Source organism: Papio anubis, chromosome 17 (assembly GCF_008728515.1).
Source record: "Papio anubis isolate 15944 chromosome 17, Panubis1.0, whole genome shotgun sequence".
In the NCBI taxonomy this organism is placed as follows: Eukaryota; Metazoa; Chordata; class Mammalia; order Primates; family Cercopithecidae; genus Papio; species Papio anubis.
The window spans coordinates 55,573,079-55,593,183 of NC_044992.1; the positions used below are offsets into that span (position 1 = coordinate 55,573,079).

Sequence of the window (20,105 nt, forward strand, 5' to 3'; positions counted from 1 at the left end):
TTGTAGAGATGGGAGTCTCACCATGTTGCCCAGGTTGGTCTTGAATTGCTAGTTTCAAGCCATCCTCCGTCCTTGACCTCCCAAAGTGCTGGAATTACCACCACTAATCTTACTAATCTTTAAAATGGGAATGATATTAGCCCTTACTTGGTGGTTGTGAGGATTTAATTCATTAACATATATAAGCCTCAGAAGGGGGGCTAAGATCTCTAAGGGCTACATATATATATATTTGGGGTTAAGAGTCACCAAAATGTAGGTGACTCTTACCTACATTTAATAGTTATATATATAAATGTTTTGTATGTAACAATTATAGTAGAAGTCCCTTTATGTCTTTCCCTTACCCCATTCTCCTCCCTCCCCAGAGATAACCCTTATCCTAAAGTTAGCATACATACGTCAACAGAAAGGTCTTAGACACAATTTTACTTTAAATTTAAAAGTTGGGAAAAAAGCATATAATGCTCAGTTGAATTGGTAAGAGTAGAAGAAAATGTCTGGGATTAAAAAGGACAATTCTGGAGAAGAGGGCCGAGGATAGAAAATGATTTGGAATTAAAGGTTAAGGGAGAAAGCAGCAATTGGCTGTTTTGTCTGTTTTCATCTATTGTAGTTGCTACTTTTTCAGCTAAGAATTCAGAAGTGAGGTCCTGAATCAGGTGCCAGTTACTTTTCCTTTTTTTAGTTGGTGTAATGGAAGGAACATGAACTTTTGAGTAAAGACAGATTTGGCCTCTAATTCCAGCTCCAGGAGTTGTGTGGCTTTGAGCAAATTACTCAATCTTCTCTAGATTGTTTCCTCCTATATAAAAATAGTGATAAATTCTACCTCCTAGGGCTGTTATGGAGATTAGATTACATTAGAGAAGCTAAATCTGGAAAGGCCCTTGCACAGAACCTGACACATTGTAGATCTGAAAAAATGTCAGATTTCCTGCGTTTTTTTCCTTCAACCATCATATGTAAGACATGTCTTCCATTGCTAAAAGTTTCCTCTGTTAGACTAAGGATATTTCTTAATGCTGATTTTTCTCTCTGAATTGGTTAATAGAGTTTATTGTTCCTCAAAAGGTCTTGAGACCCACACATATTATAAATTAGGAGACTGAGGCCCAAATGGGGAGTCAGAGCTAAGTTTTCTGGTCTTCCAGGATCTACAGTGGAGGTGCACTCAAGAACCTAATTTGTCTGGACTCCAACCCTGAGTAACATTTAGAATTCTTCCTGAAAGATCTGAAACTGTTCTATTTCATATGTCAAAATAACAATCAGAACTACTTAGTGATGTGTTTGCTTCAGTTTTGTTTGCATGCAAACTGCATGGCCAAATGCGAGTTTGTAATTGATGTCCCTGTTTCTTGCACAAATTAAAAGAGCTTCTGAAGTAATAATGACCAATCAGAAGCTGCCCTTACCCACCTTTCCTACTGTTTTCTGTTTACCCAGCTCTGGGTGCCTACATGGGTACTATAGTAGACAGATTCAGAACAGAGCCCAACCTCCTCAAGGCCAAAGAGAATATGGACCACGTAGAAATTAGGTAGCCATGTTTAAATAATCAAGGAGGATGAAAAGGGAAATAACCTTGCGGTGTGAGGGGTTAAAACTGGATTCTGTTTCGGCCTCCCACCATGGGATTGTGTTTCTGGGCACCCAAAGGTCTACTCTGCTAGGATTTGACCCAGCCTTTTGGCTCATGCTCTTAGAATAGAATGGAATGAGAGGATGCATAGAAATGATTAGCACCATCCTTCCTCGTTTTATCAAGCTGTGGATTTTTTGTTGAGAATGTATAGACGCTTACAGCCATTTTGATAAAGCCGTGTCAGAATGTCGCAAAATACATCAACTTCTTGAGGCATATTCTATAGATATATATGCATAGGTATATAAAGATACATATATGTGGATAATTATTAAAAGTTATAAAAGTGAGGGAGAAAAAAGCCTAAAATACCTAATAATATGAAAGTATTTTAAAGCCAGTAACAGTATATGGACCTTATGTGAATCCCAATTCAAACAAACAAAATTTAGTTCCTTTTTTGAGCTAATCAAGGGAATTTGAACACTATTGGGATATTTCATATTATAGAATCCTTCTTAGTTTTAGGTATGTTTTAAAGAGTTCATATCTGTTTAGAGGCACTTACTAAAATAATTAAATACTAAGTGATAAAATATCTGTGATTTTTAAAAATAATCCCATCAAGGGAAGGGTATATGAGCAGGAGTGTAAATAATACAAGGTTGGCCATGAGTTGAAAATTACTGAAGTGAGGTGATGGGTACATCAGAGCTTTATTATACTATTCCTCTCCACTTTTGTAAATAGGTTTTAAATTTTCCATAATAAAAAATGTTTAATAAAGCAAATTTTATGTTTTTTATATGCACTTGTGTGTATTTTGCATATATATAGAAAAATGTTTTAAATAGTAAACACTAATGTGTTAACAGGAGCTCCCTCTTAGGATTGAGATGGGAGGTTGAAGCTACTTTTATTTACCATATTATTTTATTTGATTTTTATAAAAAATTTGTATTATTTTTATAATTTCAAAAACTTAAATGTAGAAGTCTTTTTTTCTTCTGTGTTTTGGTGGTGGTTGTTTTTTAGTTTTTTTGAGACAAGGCCTCATGGTGTCACCCAGGCTGGAGTGCAGTAGCACAGTCACTGCTCACAACAGCCTAAACCTCCCAGGCTCAAGTGATCCTCCCACCTCAACCTCCCAAGTAGCTGGGACCACAGGCAGGCACTAGCATGCCTGGCTAATATTTTAAGTTTTTGGAGAGATGTTGTCTCCCTACATTTCCCTGGTCTCAAGCTCCTGGGCCCAAGCAATCCTCCCACCACCACCTCCCAAAATGTTAGAATTACAGATACGTACCACCACACCTGGCTGAAAATAAAATTTTTAATAGGAAAGTTTAATGATTTAATTTTTGGTTGCATCAGAATATCCCCACAGGGAGAAAAAAGGGCACCTGTGTCGGAGAAGCCTTTTAAAAACGTTCATGTATCTAGCCTTCCCACAGCATTGTTCACCTTTCAGCCTTTCCCCTAGTGTGAGAATTCCCTCTACAGGAAGTTTTTTCCTCACGCACTTTTGAGACCCTGAACCTTCTATGGGAAGACCTTGATCACTATGACTAGAGGTCTTGTTAGATGAATTTATAACTCATAAATAACTGACATATTCCCCCTTTGTAGATGCCTCTTCCCTAGGATACCAGGTAAACACACTTTGCTGATTTTAGATATATGTAGGGATTCTAGGCAAGAACATTCTATATTTCAGGGACAAAGAAAGCAGAAGTAACTTAAGATTTCGTTGTTAATATCTTCCTGCCCTCGGGATTTCCTTCTTTACCTGATTTGATCCAGATATTGGCAGAAGAGTAAGAAGATTGTCAGAGTGCCTAACAATCGGGATATCTGAAGAACAAATTATTCTAACTTCCTTCTGGAGAAGCCCATGTGAAATGGACAAACATTAGTACATGTCGTGGGACCTGTGCCAGTGACACTAGGAGAAAATTTGTTGTAGATGGCAATCAAGCCTGTATTGCTGTTTTTTTTTCCTGAGGATAAACATATAAAATCATTCTGGGGTATATTAGTTAAGGTGAAGAACACTAGCTGCTATGACAAACCCGCAAAATCTCAATGACTTAACAAAGATTTATTTCTCCTTACATCGCAGTACAGTTCAGATCTCTGAGCAGGCTCCTTCCGTGTAGTGGTTCTGAAATCACCTTGGGCCTCAGAATTCTCCATTGGATCTTCTACATCTGGCCTGTAATCAAAAGGAACCATAGAAAGTGTGGAGAAATACGCAGGAAGTTTTGGAGCCAAGCCTGGACAAGACATACTACTTATGCCCTCATTTTATTCACCAGAATTCAGTCACATTGCCTACCTAACTATAAAGGAGGCTGGGAAATAGAGTTTTTCCAAATGTTCAGAAAGAAAATGAAATGGAAATCAGTGATCACATTGCATTATTTCTACCACAGTGTGTAATTTAATAACTTGAATTTAAGATATTTATTGAAGAAGGCTAATAAAAAAGATATGGAAAAATAAATTATATCCAGATATAACAGAAAAGAGAGGTGTTGAGTGGATGTGTTGCTAAGGGCTGCAGAGATAGAGACTGTTTAAGTTAGCTTGTTCCTGCAGGACTGGTCTTTGTCCCCCCACCTAGGCTTTGCTTGGCATGAACATTGTTAGAGTGGGACTCCACTCCCATTCATTAGTACCAAAAACAAAGAGGCCACAAATTCACCACTGATGCTACTTTTTTTTGCTGGGCTACTAATTTAATTGTCTGTACTTCTTATTCAGGGTTTGAGTAAAAAAGTTGGTGTATCATCCTCCATCCTCCAAGGTCTCTGGATCTCTTATAGCACAGAAGGTCTTTCCATGGCACTGGCATCTTTACGAAATCTCTACACTCCAAATATAAAGGTAAATTTATAAAGAAATTATAAATATGATAAGGAATTAACAATGAAAAAATAAAACTAGAAGGACATTAAGTAACTGTTTAGTTGATCTTTGACTTGCTTAGTCTTTTATTGATCTTAGTCTTTTTTTTTTTTTTTTTTTTTGAGACGGAGTCTCGCTCTGTCGCCCAGGCTGGAGTGCAGTGGCCGGATCTCAGCTCACTGCAAGCTCCGCCTCCCGGGTTTACGCCATTCTCCTGCCTCAGCCTCCCGAGTAGCTGGGACTTGAGGTGCCCGCCACCTCACCCGGCTAGTTTTTTGTATTTTTTAGTAGAGACGGGGTTTCACCGTGTTAGCCAGGATGGTCTTGATCTCCTGACCTCGTGATCCGCCCGTCTCGGCCTCCCAAAGTGCTGGGATTACAGGCTTGAGCCACTGCGCCCGGCCTGATCTTAGTCTTTTATTGATAATTTAATATATTTTAAATTGTTAAATTTTATTCTATAAATTGGAGACTAGCTCCATTGTCCTCTTACCTTCTGTAAACTGACTCTGACATGTGGGATCAGGTCCTGCTGGTTCCAAAGAGTAAATTGATCTCAGGTAGCCTTTGTCTTGGTGTAGGAGCTTTTCTGACCAAACGCTCACTTCATAGAGACTGTGTTCAGCACTACAGTATGGGAGGCAATTGCTCTAGCTACTATACCATTTATGTAAAGGAGATATTTTATATTATCTACCAAAGGAAAAGAAAAAGGAGCAAATGAGATTATAAAATCAATTACTAAATGCTACTAGACACTGTTGTAGAATCTTAGATGGTTTAATAAAAGACAACTAAAAAGATGTGACTCCTGTTTGTCTAATTATTAGTTGTGTTTGTTTATTTCTAGGTCAGCCGACTGCTGATTTTAGGAGGTGCCAATATTAATTACCGGACAGAGGTTTTAAATAATGCTCCAATTCTTTGTGTTCAGTCCCATCTTGGTTACACAGAAATGGTAGCCCTGCTGCTGGAGTTCGGCGCCAACGTGGATGCCTCTTCTGAAAGTGGCCTGACCCCGCTGGGATATGCTGCAGCAGCAGGGTACCTGAGCATTGTGGTGCTGCTGTGCAAGAAACGGGCCAAGGTACTGGCTGCCCAGCTCTGCGGCTATTCTTCCCTTTTTCTTTCTTTTCGATGCATACTCTTTCTTATCTCCAGTGTTACCTCATGAGTCTGGGTAGAGTATATCAAACCGTGATGGAGAGCAGATCAGAGAGAGTGCTGGTTCTGCATATGTTCAGGGCCACTGCCATCCATCCTGCAGGAGCACACAGTTCTAAACCCTTTGAGAGGTACTTGGGAAACTGCATTTGTCAGTAACCACAAAAAATTTCTACCTAACAACCCAGAAATGATCCACTAAGCTCAGAAGAAGCCTCTTTTTAACAGAGAGAGGAAGAAGAAGTGAGGGAGCAACTGCAGGCTCTAAGCCTTTCATGTGTAGAGAAGAAAACTTAACCATGGAGATGAGAACAGGATCAGACACCTTCATCCTGTCCTTGAAGACCACCACTCTAGAGAAACAGGGAGAAGATGATTCTCCCTGTTTATACCCAGACTGACCAAGGGCACCTCGAAGTGCTTCTGTTAGTACTCATCAGTTCTCTGAAAACATTTCCAAAATATGTTTGCTTTATGTATAAAAACTTGATTTCACAATATTGGTGAAAAGAAAAATGCTGGTCTCACAAATGTAGGCGTCTGAGAAAAAAATCTTGGCCTCATTGTATTTTGTTTCAGTCCTGAAAACAAACTGAGGACTTTGGTGGTTTCATAGTGAAATATAAGTCGTAGTATGACTTCATTCTGAGGTGTCCAGTGCTGTTACCAGGGGAAAAAGTGGTACTCCTCCACTCCTTTGGGAACTGAGACAAAGGCCTCTCAGTGACATCTCAGAGCCTTAGAAGTTTACCCTAGCACAGTGATTGCCCACCTATGACATCCCATTCATTTGAATGGACACTTCTAGAAACAGTGATAACTGGGCCTCATTGCCATTTTAGTTTTCTTTTTAGAGACAAAGTCTTGCTCTGTTGCCTAGGCCAGAGTGCAGTGGCTTGATTGTAGCTCACTGCAGTCTTCAACCTTCCCAATAGCCAGGAGTATAGGTACGCACCACCACACTCAGCTGTATTTTTTTCCTATTTTGTAGAGACAAGGTCTTGCTATATTGCCCAGAGGTTTGCTAAAATTCTTTAGATCAAGAGATCCTCGTTGCCAGGCGCGGTGGCTCAAGCCTGTAATCCCAGCACTTTGGGAGGCCGAGGTGGGCGGATCACGAGGTCAGGAGATCGAGACCATCCTGGCTAACACGGTGAAACCCCGTCTCTACCAAAAAATGCAAAAAACTAGCTGGGCGAGGTGGCGGGAGCCTGTAGTCCCAACTACTCGGGAGGCTGAGGCAGGAGAATGGTGTAAACCCAGGAGGTGGAGCTTGCAGTAAGCCGAGATCACGCCACTGCACTCCAGCCTGGGCGACAGAGCGAGATTCCGTCTCAAAAAAAAAAAAAAAAAAAGAGAGCCTCCCACTGTGGCCTCCCAAAGTGCTAGGATTACAAGCATGAGCCACAGCACCCAGCCCTTCTTACTGTTGCTGTCACTTCATATTCTGATCTCAGCTGGGTCTTTCCTGCCGCTCAGCCCTTACACTTCCAAGCCATCCTTTTCTCCATCTTTCATTGTTTTCCCCAGAGCAGAAATGTAACTCATATGTACTTCTTTCAAGATTCTATCATGCCTCTTCTGCCCTTCATCACTGTGATCAAGATCATCTCAAGGTGCCTATATCTCAAAACTCTTATCAGTTCTTACCTACACTCACCTCTACTTTGCCTTAGAGAAGGAAGTACTTACCTTCTCTTCCAGAGCAGTTGTCTCCACCTCTGCACTCTTAACCCACGATGTTGCTCATTCTCTCATGTTGTTTCATTCTTTTTCTAAATGCACAGTACCTTTTTTCTCAGTTTCTACAAACCTATGAATGTAGAAACCTATGTAACCTAAAAAGGAAATTCCTCTCCCTTACTAACCAGAAGCAACATCCCATCTCTTCCCTTTCACCTCTACCAAACCTGCCCTAAGAGTCCTCTATACTGGCTACATTCACCTCATTACTCCTTAACCATTTGCATTCTGGCTTCCATGAATGAGAAGGGATGCAACTCATTAAAATGATAAGCTTTAGGATCAAACACAACTGGGTCAAATCCTGTGTCCATACTTAATTTATATGAGGGCTTGAACAAGTCACTTAACCTCTCTCAATCGCACTTTTCATCTATTAAAAGGGTGTTAAAAGAGTCAGTGTAAGCATTGAAAGAGATAAAGCCTTTTTTTAAAAGAGGTGGTAAAGTATCTTTTAATCTTACATAGTGCCGAATAGATAGTATCTGTAAACAAGAAAATAACCCAGCCTCCCTACATTCTACCAGGCTACTCTTTTAAAAGTCACTAATGACTGCTAGTCACCAAATAAAGCAGCTTTGTCTCATCCCTCACCTCTCTGAGCCCCTCCATAGTATTAGCAATTGTAAACTTTTTTTTGGAGGTGGGGGACAGAGCCTGGCTCTGTCACCTAGGCTGGAGTGCAGTGGCACATTCTTGACTCACTGCAGCCTCTGCCTCCTGGGTTCAAACAATTGTCCTGCCTCAGCCTCCCAAGTAGCTGGAATTACAGGCGCACACTACCACGCCTGGCTAATTTTTGTATTTTTAGTAGAGATGGGGTTTCACCATGTTGGCCAGGCTGGTCTTGAACTCCTGACCTCAGGTGATACGCCCGCCTTGGCCCCCCAAAGTGCTGAGATTACAGGCGTGAGCTCCCATGCCCGGCCAATAGTAAACTTTTAATGTCATTTCCCACTTCTCTGGCTGCCCCTCTCCTTCTTCTGATAGGACTGTTCACTAGGATCCTCTGGTCTTCCTTCCATCCTCATACTCGCTATGACTTCAGCATTAAAGTCATAGACCTTGGCGTCAAATCTGACTGGGTTCTAGTTCTCCTGCCTACACTTTGGTGACTCTTAACCCCAAATTGCTAATTTCTGAAAATGTTTTTGAGCTGTAGTTTCACATTTGTAACTGCTTCCTTGTCAGGCATGTTCAGATCCCTGACCAGTTCCTCAGATCCAGCTTTCTAAAATCACTCATCATCTTTACCTTCCTGTTTCTGGATTTTCAAAGTCTGCTAATGTAGCCTCCATTTTTCTCAGAACTAGGGAGTCATTGACATCTTTCTCTCCTTTGCTCTTCCTAATTCATTTAGTGGCCAGCTCTTTTCAATGTTATCCTCAAAAGAGCTTGAGAAGCTACTCCTTGGTCTCTACCCCAACTGCCACTATCCTCCTGAATTATTCTTAGAGTCTTCTTGTGTAACAAACCCCTTTTTCAGATTCTCATCTCATCTATTACACACCATCCCCTTAGCTTTTGTAGAGCTTTTATTTTAAAGTAATTTTAGACTTTCAAAGATATTGCAAAAATAGTGCAGAGACCCAGTACAAAGAAATGATACACATTTGAGGAGATGGGTATGCTAGTTACCCTAGTTTGATAATTACACCTTGCATACATGTATCAAAATATCACACTGTACCCCATAAATATGTACAGTTATTATGTGTCAATTTAAAATAATAAAAGCAAATAAAAGAATTCTCTTGTAGACAAAAGGAAAAAAAAATGCATCGAGTTTCTGTATATCCTCCATTCAGCTTCTCCTAATGTTAACAGCCTAAGTAATTGTTGTCTAATTATCAAAACCAGGAAATTAATTTGGTGGTAATACTATTAACTAATCTGCAGACCTTACTGAAATTTGTCCAGCTTTCCCACTGATACCTTTTCTGCGTTAGAGAATCCAGGTCGGGATCCCACATTACATTTAGTGTTGTGCCTCCGTAGTCTCCTCCAACCTGTGAGAGTTTCTCAGTCTTTGTTCATCTTTTATGAGCTTGACAGTTTTGAAGAATACCAGCCAGTTGTTCTGTAGAATGTTTTTCAATTTTAGTTTGTCTGACGTTTTCTCACTGTGAGATTGAGTGTACGTATTTTTGGCAAGAATACCACATAAGCAGTGCTGTACCCTTATGAAAATGCAGCACTTGAAGTCCCTGCTGTTGATAGGTCTTATTACAGGTGGTGGTAACCTCAGGCACTTGGCGAAGGTAGTGTCTTCCAGGTTTCTCAGCTCTGAAGTTACTGTTTTTCCTTTTGTAATTAAGAAATATCTTTTAGGGTTTTACTTTTGAGACTAGAAAGATAGACATCCTGGTTCTCGTCATACTTTTATCCACTAATATTAGGATCCATCAGTGATTCTTAGTGCAATAATTATTATTTTTTAATTTTTTTTTTTTAGAGGAGTTTCACTCATGTTGCCCAGGCTGGAGTGCAGTGGCACGATCTCTGCTCACTGCAATCTCCGCCTCCCAGGTTCAAGCGATTCTCCTGCCTCACCCTCCAGAGTAGCTGGGATTACAGGCACCTGCCACCACACCCAGCTAATTTTTGTATTTTTTAGTAGAGATGGAGTTTCACCGTGTTGGCCAGGCTGGTCTGGAACTTGTGACCTCAGGTGATCTACCCGCCTCAGCCTCTCAAAGTGCTGGGATTACAGGCGTGAGCCACCATGCCCAGCCACTGCAATAATTATTACTTTGGTGTTTGCCTAACAGTGATTTTCTACTTCCATCATTCCCTCAGCATTTATTAATTGAAATTTTACTGTAAGGAAAAGCGATCTCTTCTCCCCCATGTATTTATTCAAATATTTATTGATATTACTATGAAGTCATGGATATTTATTTTATTCTATAGCCTGAAATCCATTACTGTTATTATTCATTTCGTTGTTCACGTTGCCCCAGATTTGGCCATTGGGAACTCCTTCAAACTGATTCCTGTGTCCTTTCAACTTTTGAGCACTTTCTAACTTTCTGACACCACAAGATGTTCTAGTCTCATCTCTTACCCCAGTCCTGGAATCAACCATTTCTCCAAGGAGCCGTGGTTTCTTTTATCCATTCGCTTAGTTTTTGAAAATACAGTTCTGAACATGAAAACACTCAATGACTCCACTACCTACTGGTTAAAATTCAGACCACTTAGCCTGGCATTCAGAAATATCCATGCTCTGTCCCAAAAGACCTTTTCAGCCTTAGAGTTTAAACTTCCCTTTCATTTGCCCTACTCTTACAAAAACTAGAATACATTAATCATTTTCCATCTCAGCCAGTCAAGATAGACCTTTCTGTCTGAATCTGTTCCTGATTCTAGTCAGGAATTAATCTTTCCTTCCTCTGAAATGTTATTGCACTTTTACTTTCCTTTAGATTTATTGTATGCTCCTTTGTTGGACAGGCTCTTGTCACTCTCCTTGTTGGAGAGTCCTTGAGAGCAGAACCTATATATTACTGTCTTATTCACCTAAGTACTACTTTACACACACTCTGTATTCAGTAAATATTCACTATATGGATGGCTGGGTGGAACTGAAGTCAGTAGGAAAGCCAGAAACAGAACTTATGTTTTCAACTGATCTAACTACCACAGGACAAGTACCACCTACCTACCAGAAAAGGCTACTCATCTAATGAAAGGACACTCATCTGCTGAAACGAAGGCCCTTCTGGTAAATTGATCTTGATCAGGGTCTTCTTTCAGCCTAAACTTGTAACTAACACTGAAATTATAAAGACTGCCATTGATGCAATAAGCTGGAAGTGCCTCTAGCCATTTGGGGCAGATCTTTGAGAGTCTTCCCTCCTGCTGGAAGAGAGAAGCAGACTTTGCCAAAGTTTGGTGGTCAAATGATTCATGATATGAGATGTTTTGCTTCTTTGGAAGGCCAAAAAATTGTAGCTTCATGTTTTTCTTCCCTTTTTTGATTTCAAAGATAATTTTTTTTATGTCAGCAGAGCTACCAGTTTCTCAAATCTTGGTCTAAAAAGAACAATTTGAGGAGACAAAGAAGAATTTACCTCAGGAAGACAAAGCTCAAGCTGAGAGTTTTGGTTTTTGTTTTTCTTTGAATGCGAAAACAAAAGTCTGACCTTTTCTGAGGAAAAGAAGTTCTTCCCAGAGGGACATTTAGCATAGTTGTAGCTCAGTAATAATCTAGGCTGAGCAGAGTCTCCTGAATTTGCTCAGAGATTGGTTCCAGGAGTGGAAAGGATGACTCTTAGTAGTCTAGACTTGTGCAGTGGTGGTTGTGACTAGATTGCGAGTTCAGCCACAAGTCTGTGTTCACACAGATCTCCTGTCCTCTCCTCTTAGGTGGATCATTTGGATAAGAACGGGCAGTGTGCTCTGGTTCATGCTGCACTCCGAGGTCATCTGGAGGTTGTCAAGTTTTTGATTCAGTGTGACTGGACAATGGCCGGCCAGCAGCAAGGAGTATTTAAGAAGAGCCATGCCATCCAACAGGCCCTCATTGCTGCAGCCAGCATGGGTTATACTGAGGTAAGAAGTAGACAGTAGGATTGTTTTTTCAAGCTGTGTATTGAAGGACCTAGGAAACCAGGAGAAAAGATCGCATGAAGACAAAATTGCCAACCAAATTAATGTGAATTCGTGATCGCTGCTCTGAATAATAAGGAGATTAAACTCCATGAAGCACTTTACTCAAATGCCAAGGTCTCTCAAATTATAGGTATAGAAAGGCATGAGTTGGAAAGGACCATGGAAATGATCTAATTCTTCTCCATGTTTTCCTCCCTGTTTAACAGACAGTGGCACCAAGGCTCAAAGAGGTGAATTATTGAGGTGTAGTCACATGGTTAGATAATGTGGCACAGGAACAGCATAACATTTAGAATCATAGAAGGACCATGTTTGAGTCCCAGCCTCGCCACTCGTTAACTCTAGACCTTGAACAATTTACCTAATCTCTTAGAAGTTTAGTTTCCCATCAGCAAAGTGAAACTAATAAACTCCTTTATACAAGGCTATTGTAAGGGATGCTTGGTAAACTGTTAAACATTATACATTTTATTTATTAATGATAGGAACAATAATAGTGGCAAATGTAGGGAATTGGTAGTGTGCTAGGAAATGTTTAACAACCAACCCTGAGGAGGGGTATGGGGTGGAACAGGGGTGTGTGTTTGTGTGTGTGTACATACGTTTATTATAATTTTACTGATAAAATGTGTTCCCATGGAATGCTGCACAGCCATAAAAAGAACAAAATCATGTCCTTTGCAGCAACATGGATGCAACTGAAGGCCAATATCCTAAGCAGATTAACACAGGAGCAGAAAACCAAATACCACATGTTCTCATTGAAAGTGGGAGCTAAACATTGAGTACTCATGGACATAAAGAGGCAACAGTAGACACTGGGGACTACTGGGAGGGGAGAGGAAGGGGAAAGGGTTGAAAAACTGTTGAGTGTTATGCTCACTACCTGGGTGATGGGATGATTTGTGTCCCAAACCTCGGCATCATCCAGTACACCCATGAAACAAACCTGTACATTCACTGCCCTTGAATCTACAATAAAAGTTGAAATAATTTTTTTTTAAAAAAGAGGCTGGACGCGGTGGCTCTTGCCTGTAATCCCAGCACTTTGGGAGGCCAAGGCGAGGGATCACCTGAGGTCAGGAGTTTGAGACCAGCCTGGCCAACATAGTGAAACCCTGTCTGTACTAACAACGCAAAAATTAGTTGGGCATGGTGGTGTAGGCATCTGTAATCCCAGCTGCTTTGGAGGCTGAGACAGGAGAATTGCCTGAACCCGGGAGGCGGAGGTTGCAATGAGCTGAGATCATGCTATTGCACTCCAGCCTGGGCGACAGGAGTGAAACTCCATCTCAAAAGAAGCAAACAAAAAGAGTATGTTGCACACAACTTACAAATAATAATGAACTATATAGTACTCTTAATTGAATGCTTTTGTCGATTTTTGCCAAAGTTGTAGCTAACCTATGGTTGTAACTTATAACCAAAGTTTGACAAATGGAGCTGCATCCCAATTTGCTCTTTTCTCAATGACTCTATTGCCATTAAATCTGATATGTGATCTACTGTTAAACTACTTCTCATCCATATACAAACTATATTCATTAAACTGAAACCTCTTTCAGCTTTAGCACTAAATGAAGCCCTGATTTATAATGTTTGCCAGTTTCGAGGGTGTAAATACTCCCATCATGGCCAATTTCAGGCTACCAATGTGACATCACTGAAACAAAGGTGGGAGGAGTTGCCCAGCAGCACATTGTTATGTAATATTCCCACCGTGCAGACATGCACAATCAATATAAATAACTTCAACAGCACAGATAATAGTAAAATATAGTTAAATCATAGGAAGTTGCAAGATATGAGTATTCTTTAACCTTTGTTTTTAATGTTAGTTTATTTAATTGCTATTTGATTTCTAATAAACAACTGGCTTTCAGAATTTCTGAGAATTTAACAGTCAGCTTTCATGGGCCAGTACAAGCATGGGATAATCAGCAAAACAGCTACCGTATCAACTGAGCTGACATGTCACCAAGGGAGTGTTAAGTAATATTAAAATTTGTATCACCTATGCGAGGTTTTTTAACCCTGTGCAGTCAAATTCTCGGAAACAGAACTGTCACTTTTCGGTGTGTTTAGAGATTATTCTCCCTTTACTAGTTCCAGAACAGTCCTTATACATCTGAGAGGAAAAAGGAAGATAATCACTTTACTCTGAGGAAATACAGGGCCAGGTGCAGTGGCTCACACCTGTAATCCCAGCACTTCACCTCAAGGCAGGAGAATCACTTGAGGCCAAGAGTTCAAGACCACCCTGGGCAACATAGCAAGACCCCCCTATCTCTGCCCAAAAAAAAAAAAAAAACTTTTTTAATTAGCCAGGTGTGGTAGTGTATGCCTGTAGTCCCAGCTAATCCGGAGGCTGAAGTGCAAAGATTGCTTGAGCCTGGGAGGTCAAGACTGCAGTGAGCCATGAACACATTACTGCACTCCAGTCTGGGTGACAGAATGAGACCCTGTCTCAAAAAAAAAAAAAGAAAGAAAGAAAAACAGGCCATCAGTTTTCTCATATTTATTTTCTATGGCTTTTTTATAGGGAGGAGGAAGGATTGCTTCTTTAACTTAAATATTAAGAATATGTAACTTTTTAAAAATCACATGCTATATAAGTGAATTGCATTCTAGAGAAATGCGTAAACTGTACCTAATAGGACAGATGCACATCATGGAAGCTCTGGGTTTCTTTATTAGGACAGTCAGTTCTGATTCCTTTTGTGTGCGTGAGATTTAGTGATACTTGGATCATCCAAGCATCTTCCAAACCTCACAGGCTAGTGTCAGTAGCATAATTTTCCACCTGAAATTTGAGCTGACACAACTTCTTGTTTCAGATTGTCTCCTACCTACTTGATCTTCCAGAAAAAGATGAAGAGGAAGTAGAGCGAGCACAGATCAACAGCTTCGACAGTCTCTGGGGAGAGACAGGTACCTCTCATGAACATTGCCCTCAAGAATGTGTTGTGTTTGTGTGGACTCTCATATGTCGCCCCCTTACTTTTTCCCTGGCATACATTTGGCATTCCTCTGTCTCAGGCTTTTGTATTGGAGACTGATTCAGCCAAACTAAACAGCAATTTTCCTCTTTCAGTCCTCTTTCCTTGTGGATTCTCCATACTCTTTGCACCAGAGTCGTCTTTCAAACAAAACTTTTTCCCTCTCTTGTTTCCAAATATTTTTAAAAGACTGAAAGTTACCTTACAATGTGCCAAACCAGAGCAGAAAATAATTGTGGCCTCTCTCCTTTTTATGTGATCCTTGTAGTAGTTAGGAAGAAATATTTCTCCCATCAAAATAACTCCTCTTGCATTTGTTAACCAGGATGTTAAATTTTCACCCACACCTCTGGCTTAACCAAATGTTACTGTGGTACCATGGTATATGACACAATTAATCTAATATATTGTGAGTGAAGTTGCTATCTGGATGCACAGTGAGGGCCCAGCCTCATGCAATTCCTGTTGGTCTGGAGCAAATCAGTTTCTGTATCGTTCGGTACTTACGATGCAAACAGAAGCCTCTTCCTTGTGGCTTTTGCAGAACATGATTGTTGGCTTCCCTGCAAGTCTATGAACTGCAGCATCTGGAGAAACATTAGTAACCTTCAATATATTTTTATGAAACCAGGGCAATGAAAACTGTAGAGTAACCACAGATATGTGTCATATTTTCCAGGAGAAGTAGACCAATACTGAGATGGCCAATTTAGGGAGAATATTTTACAATGCATACAAGAAGGATATGCATTTGGGTTAGGATAAGAGTGTTATTAAAAATAAGAGGTTCTTGAACTCATTTAAATTTATAAAGACCTATTGTGGCATTTCTTCTCGTGACAAAGTCTTACACACATTTCCTGACTTGTTTAACATCATGTGGAATGGTCCAAAACTCAGGAATTTGCTTCTCGAATAATCCCTCCTTTTGTAAGATCCAAAGGGAGCAGATGCCTGGCAGCTGCAGCTTAAGAGTCCATGACAGATTAAAGGAAAGTATACAGCTGGAAACAGCTGCTGTCTCTGGAGCCCCACCCTGAGGGAAGCCAGAGGGCAGACCGAGGGGAAGGAACTGGGCAGGACATCAACCACTCTGGAGTAAGCATATGTGTGTGACCTAGAGCTGCAGGAGGGACATGTTGGTGTGCTTCTATCAGCACAGCCTTCCCCCAACACAGTGTTGCCGCATCTCCAGCAGACCCTTTGTTGCCAAGGGCATGGCGGTGTAACCATTGACAGCGGCAGAAAGAGTCATGTCCCCATGGTGACAATGAATAGAAATTACAAGACTGATAGTCATAGCAATGAATATCAAACACATTCTAATGGTGTACTTGAAAGAAATCCTTAAAAATGTTCAAGAAGGGCATGAATTAAATGGAGGACTTATTTTTATTGACATGAATTTCTTATTTTAGAATAAAATTTTATGGCCTCAGGATTTTTAAAATATTTCATACCTTAAAGTATACAATAAATGTTTACAGTGGATTTTGTACATATGTACCATATCTCAAGATTTTTTTTTTTTTTTTTTTTTTTTTTTGGTGTGACAGAGTCTCACTCTGTTACCCAGGCTGGAGTGCAGTGGCGCGATCTCGGCTCACTGCAAGCTCCGCCTCCTGGGTTCACGCCATTCTCCTGCCTCAGCCTCCTGAGTAGCTGGGACTACAGGCGCCCGCTACCATGCCTGGCTAATTTTTTTTGTATTTTTAGTAGAGACGGGGTTTCACCGTGTTAGCCAGGATGGTCTCGATCTCCTGACCTTGTTATCTGCCCGTCTTGGCCTCCCAAAGTGCTGGGATTACAGGCGTGAGCCACCGCGCCCGGCCTCAAGATTTTAAAAAATCAAAACTTCATGTCAGTTTGCTTATAATCAGAACTGTGTTATGTTTGATTTATGCATATATACAATATAATTATAATATTATAAACATAAAGAGCTACTTAAACATGAGTTAAGTTGAAATTTATTTGTAATATGATTTCTTTTTTTTTTTTTTCTTTTTTTTGAAATGGAGTCTCACAGTGTCCCCCAAGCTGGAGTGCAGTGGCACAATCTCAGCTCACTGCAACCTCTGCCTCCTGGGTTCAAGTGATTTTCCTGCTTCAGCCTCCCGAGTAGCTGGAATTACAGGCATGCACCGCCACACCTGGCTAATTTTTTTTTTCTTTTGTATTTTTAGTAAAGTTTTTTTTGTATTTCGCCATGTTGGCCAGGCTGGTCTCAAACCCCTGACCTCAGGTGATCTCTCGATCTAAGCCTCCCAAAGTGCTAGGATTACAGGCGTGAGTCACTGCGCCTGGCTGTAATACAATTTCTATATCTATGAAAAATTATTTTATTTCAGAAAAAATTCTGGAAAATAATGTTTATTATGTGACAGTGACCCTACAGCTCATCACTAGTATAGAACGGACTTTGATGCACTTTTCTATCTACAGTGATGTTTATTAAACATACATGTGCCTTTCTAACTTACAGCACATGATCATTTAAATTTTTTAGTGACCTATTAAATTATGATGCCATAGTTTTTTGTCCCATGACAAAATCTTATACATATTTTTGCATTTTTATATGTGGTTTGTGGTCTGTGACCCAAAGCTAGTTGGTGGGGGCTTATATCTGCAACCAGGACCTAAGTGACGATTTTTAACCTAAGGAAAATACAATGGTCATGATGTTTCCTATAATATGTATCACTTACTCTATCAAATCTAAGACACCATTAACTGTAAGAAAGTATATATCCAGTATTTTGTGCCACTACAAAAACAAACAACTTCTGCCAACTATACTGACACGACACAATTCTTTATTATCACATTAATTATAAGATGCATTCCAATTTCGGAGATGTTAAAATGTAGAGGGAGAAAGTGAATCTTAGAATATTAATTGGGGTGTGATTTTTAGACATCAAGATTTTCTGAAGGCAGATCACTAGAGCCTCCTGGTGGCTTTCATCCTCCATTTGTAGCCTCTTTCTCTTTCCAGATGTTACAACCAGCTTTCCATCTGCTGACCCCCTCCCATCCCATAGGGTTTTCACAGACTTCTTATGGAACACCACAGAAGAAAAGCAAACAAGGTGACAAGACTGTTCACCACACCTTCCTCTCCCTTATGTTGTGGGCACAGACCAGGACCAGCACTGAGAGCTTCTAGCAACTCTGGAGGCCAACCCTGGAAATATATGGCCCCAAAAAGAAACCAGAGTTTACAAAATAAACTTACTAGATTCCTTTAATTCCTGCCCTCATCATCTTTTGCCTAGATTATTTCAGCTACCTCCTAATTGAGCTTCTGCCTCTAGCCTCACCCTGTTGTGATACATCTCTCAGACTTCAGCCAAAGTGATCTTTTTAGGCCATAGTCTGTTTGGGTCACTTTCCTGCTTACTGACCTTCATTTACTACTTGTAGGATTAAGTCCTTTAATGTAGCATAAAAAGACCAGTAATTATCTCCAGCCTCATATATTGCCTGTCTTCTCCAGTAATTCCAGTAACAGTAAGCATGCTGTTTTCCCCTCACTGCCTTTATTCATGCTCTCCCGTGGCCCACCCCACACCTTCCATGCCTGTAAATCTCCTGTTCATCTTTCAGCATCTAGCTCACATTATCATCTCTACCTGGAGGCCATCTCAGAAACCTCTTCCTCTGTGCCTTCCCTCATACCAAGGACATATCTCCATTGTATATATCACACTCTATATTAACATATTCATCTGTTTCCTTAACCATGAGTTCTTTGACAGCAGAGACAGTGTCTGACAAATAGCTCAATAAATGTTTTATTAATGGTATTTTGGATAGCAGTGATCAGTTTATTTCTCCCCAGCCACTTCCCCCTCCTCCCCCACCCCTTGATCTTACACGACCTGTCTGTGCTGGACTCTTCCAAGGTTGAAAGTAGATGAAAGAATCATTTGCATCTCTGCATTCTCTTTGCTGTCAGCATCCCATCCAAGCAGACTCTGGCTGTTTCCCCAACTCTGAGCTACATCCTGTCTGCCTCTTCCAACTCCTTAGATGTTTCCCTTTGAAAAAAGACCATTTCTGTCAGATCATCTTGTCAGATGCTGACAAGCTAGGGAACAAATTCTGTTACTGCTCTTTTAGGAAGAAAGTTGGCTCCTAACTGCTCTGTTTGCAGTTTAGTGTTTTATAGAATTGGCTTTACCTTCATCTCCTTTCTTTTAGAAAGTTTTAACAGTTTTTGATAAATCTCATATAAAATCCAGCCATACAACTCCTTACTCTTGGATTTTGAAAAGCCCAGATTCCATTTTACATAGTTGTGGTGTTCTGAGATGAAATTGGCCAGCTGTGTTAATAACCATGTCCAGCTATCAGCTGAAGGTTGCTGCCAAATGACATCATAACCTAAACAACAGAGATGATACAACAAAGAAAAAGGCCAAATGGAACATTCCCTCACATATAAATGTGTTATCCAGTGGGGAGAAATGGGGCATCCAGAGCAATAGAATTATCAGACTGGACAGTGTGGCTTTCCAGATGGGCACTGGTTGTGAATATTCAGATGTGTTCTGTGAACTGGCATCATTAGTGAGAGGCTTGATTCTGAAATACTGTCTATATTTTCTCTAGGATGCTGTAAGTTCTTTCATGAAAAATAATGTATTTGGCCCCTTCACATACAGAGGTTTGCTGCAACCTTATCAACCTAGCAACTACTTTAAATGGGTTCAGAATGTGGGTTAGAAATTTTCCAAATGATTTGTTTTATGCACCAAGATAATTCTTATGATTCCTAATAAGTGTCTATCCAGTCAAATTATTAAACTACTCTTGTGTTCTGACCCATATATAGAATTCACAATTTGTTTTCTAACCTATTAGAAATATGAACTTGAGAAAGAGGGAACATAGGCCGGGCACGGTGGCTCAAGCCTGTAATCCCAGCACTTTGGGAGGCTGAGACGGGCGGATCACGAGGTCAGGAGATCGAGACCATCCTGGCGAACACGGTGAAACCCCGTCTCTACTAAAAAGTACAAAAAACTAGCCGGGTGAGGTGGCGGGCGCCTGAAGTCCCAGCTACTCGGGAGGCT

The 20,105-nt window shown here is 40.4% G+C and overlaps 1 protein-coding gene across 9 annotated transcripts in view; it reads left to right on the top strand.

Moving 5' to 3' along the window:
* TANC2 (tetratricopeptide repeat, ankyrin repeat and coiled-coil containing 2) overlaps positions 1–20,105 on the top strand; it is a 471,789-nt gene that overhangs the window by 426,681 nt on the left and 25,003 nt on the right. For all 9 annotated transcript variants that reach the window (XM_017950844.3, XM_031657665.1, XM_031657666.1 and 6 more), the window contains 4 exons: positions 4,355–4,477; positions 5,349–5,585; positions 11,777–11,962; positions 14,860–14,953. In XM_017950844.3, the coding sequence (XP_017806333.1) occupies positions 4,355–4,477; positions 5,349–5,585; positions 11,777–11,962; positions 14,860–14,953 (640 nt within the window). The remainder of the gene's footprint in view (positions 1–4,354; positions 4,478–5,348; positions 5,586–11,776; positions 11,963–14,859; positions 14,954–20,105) is intronic.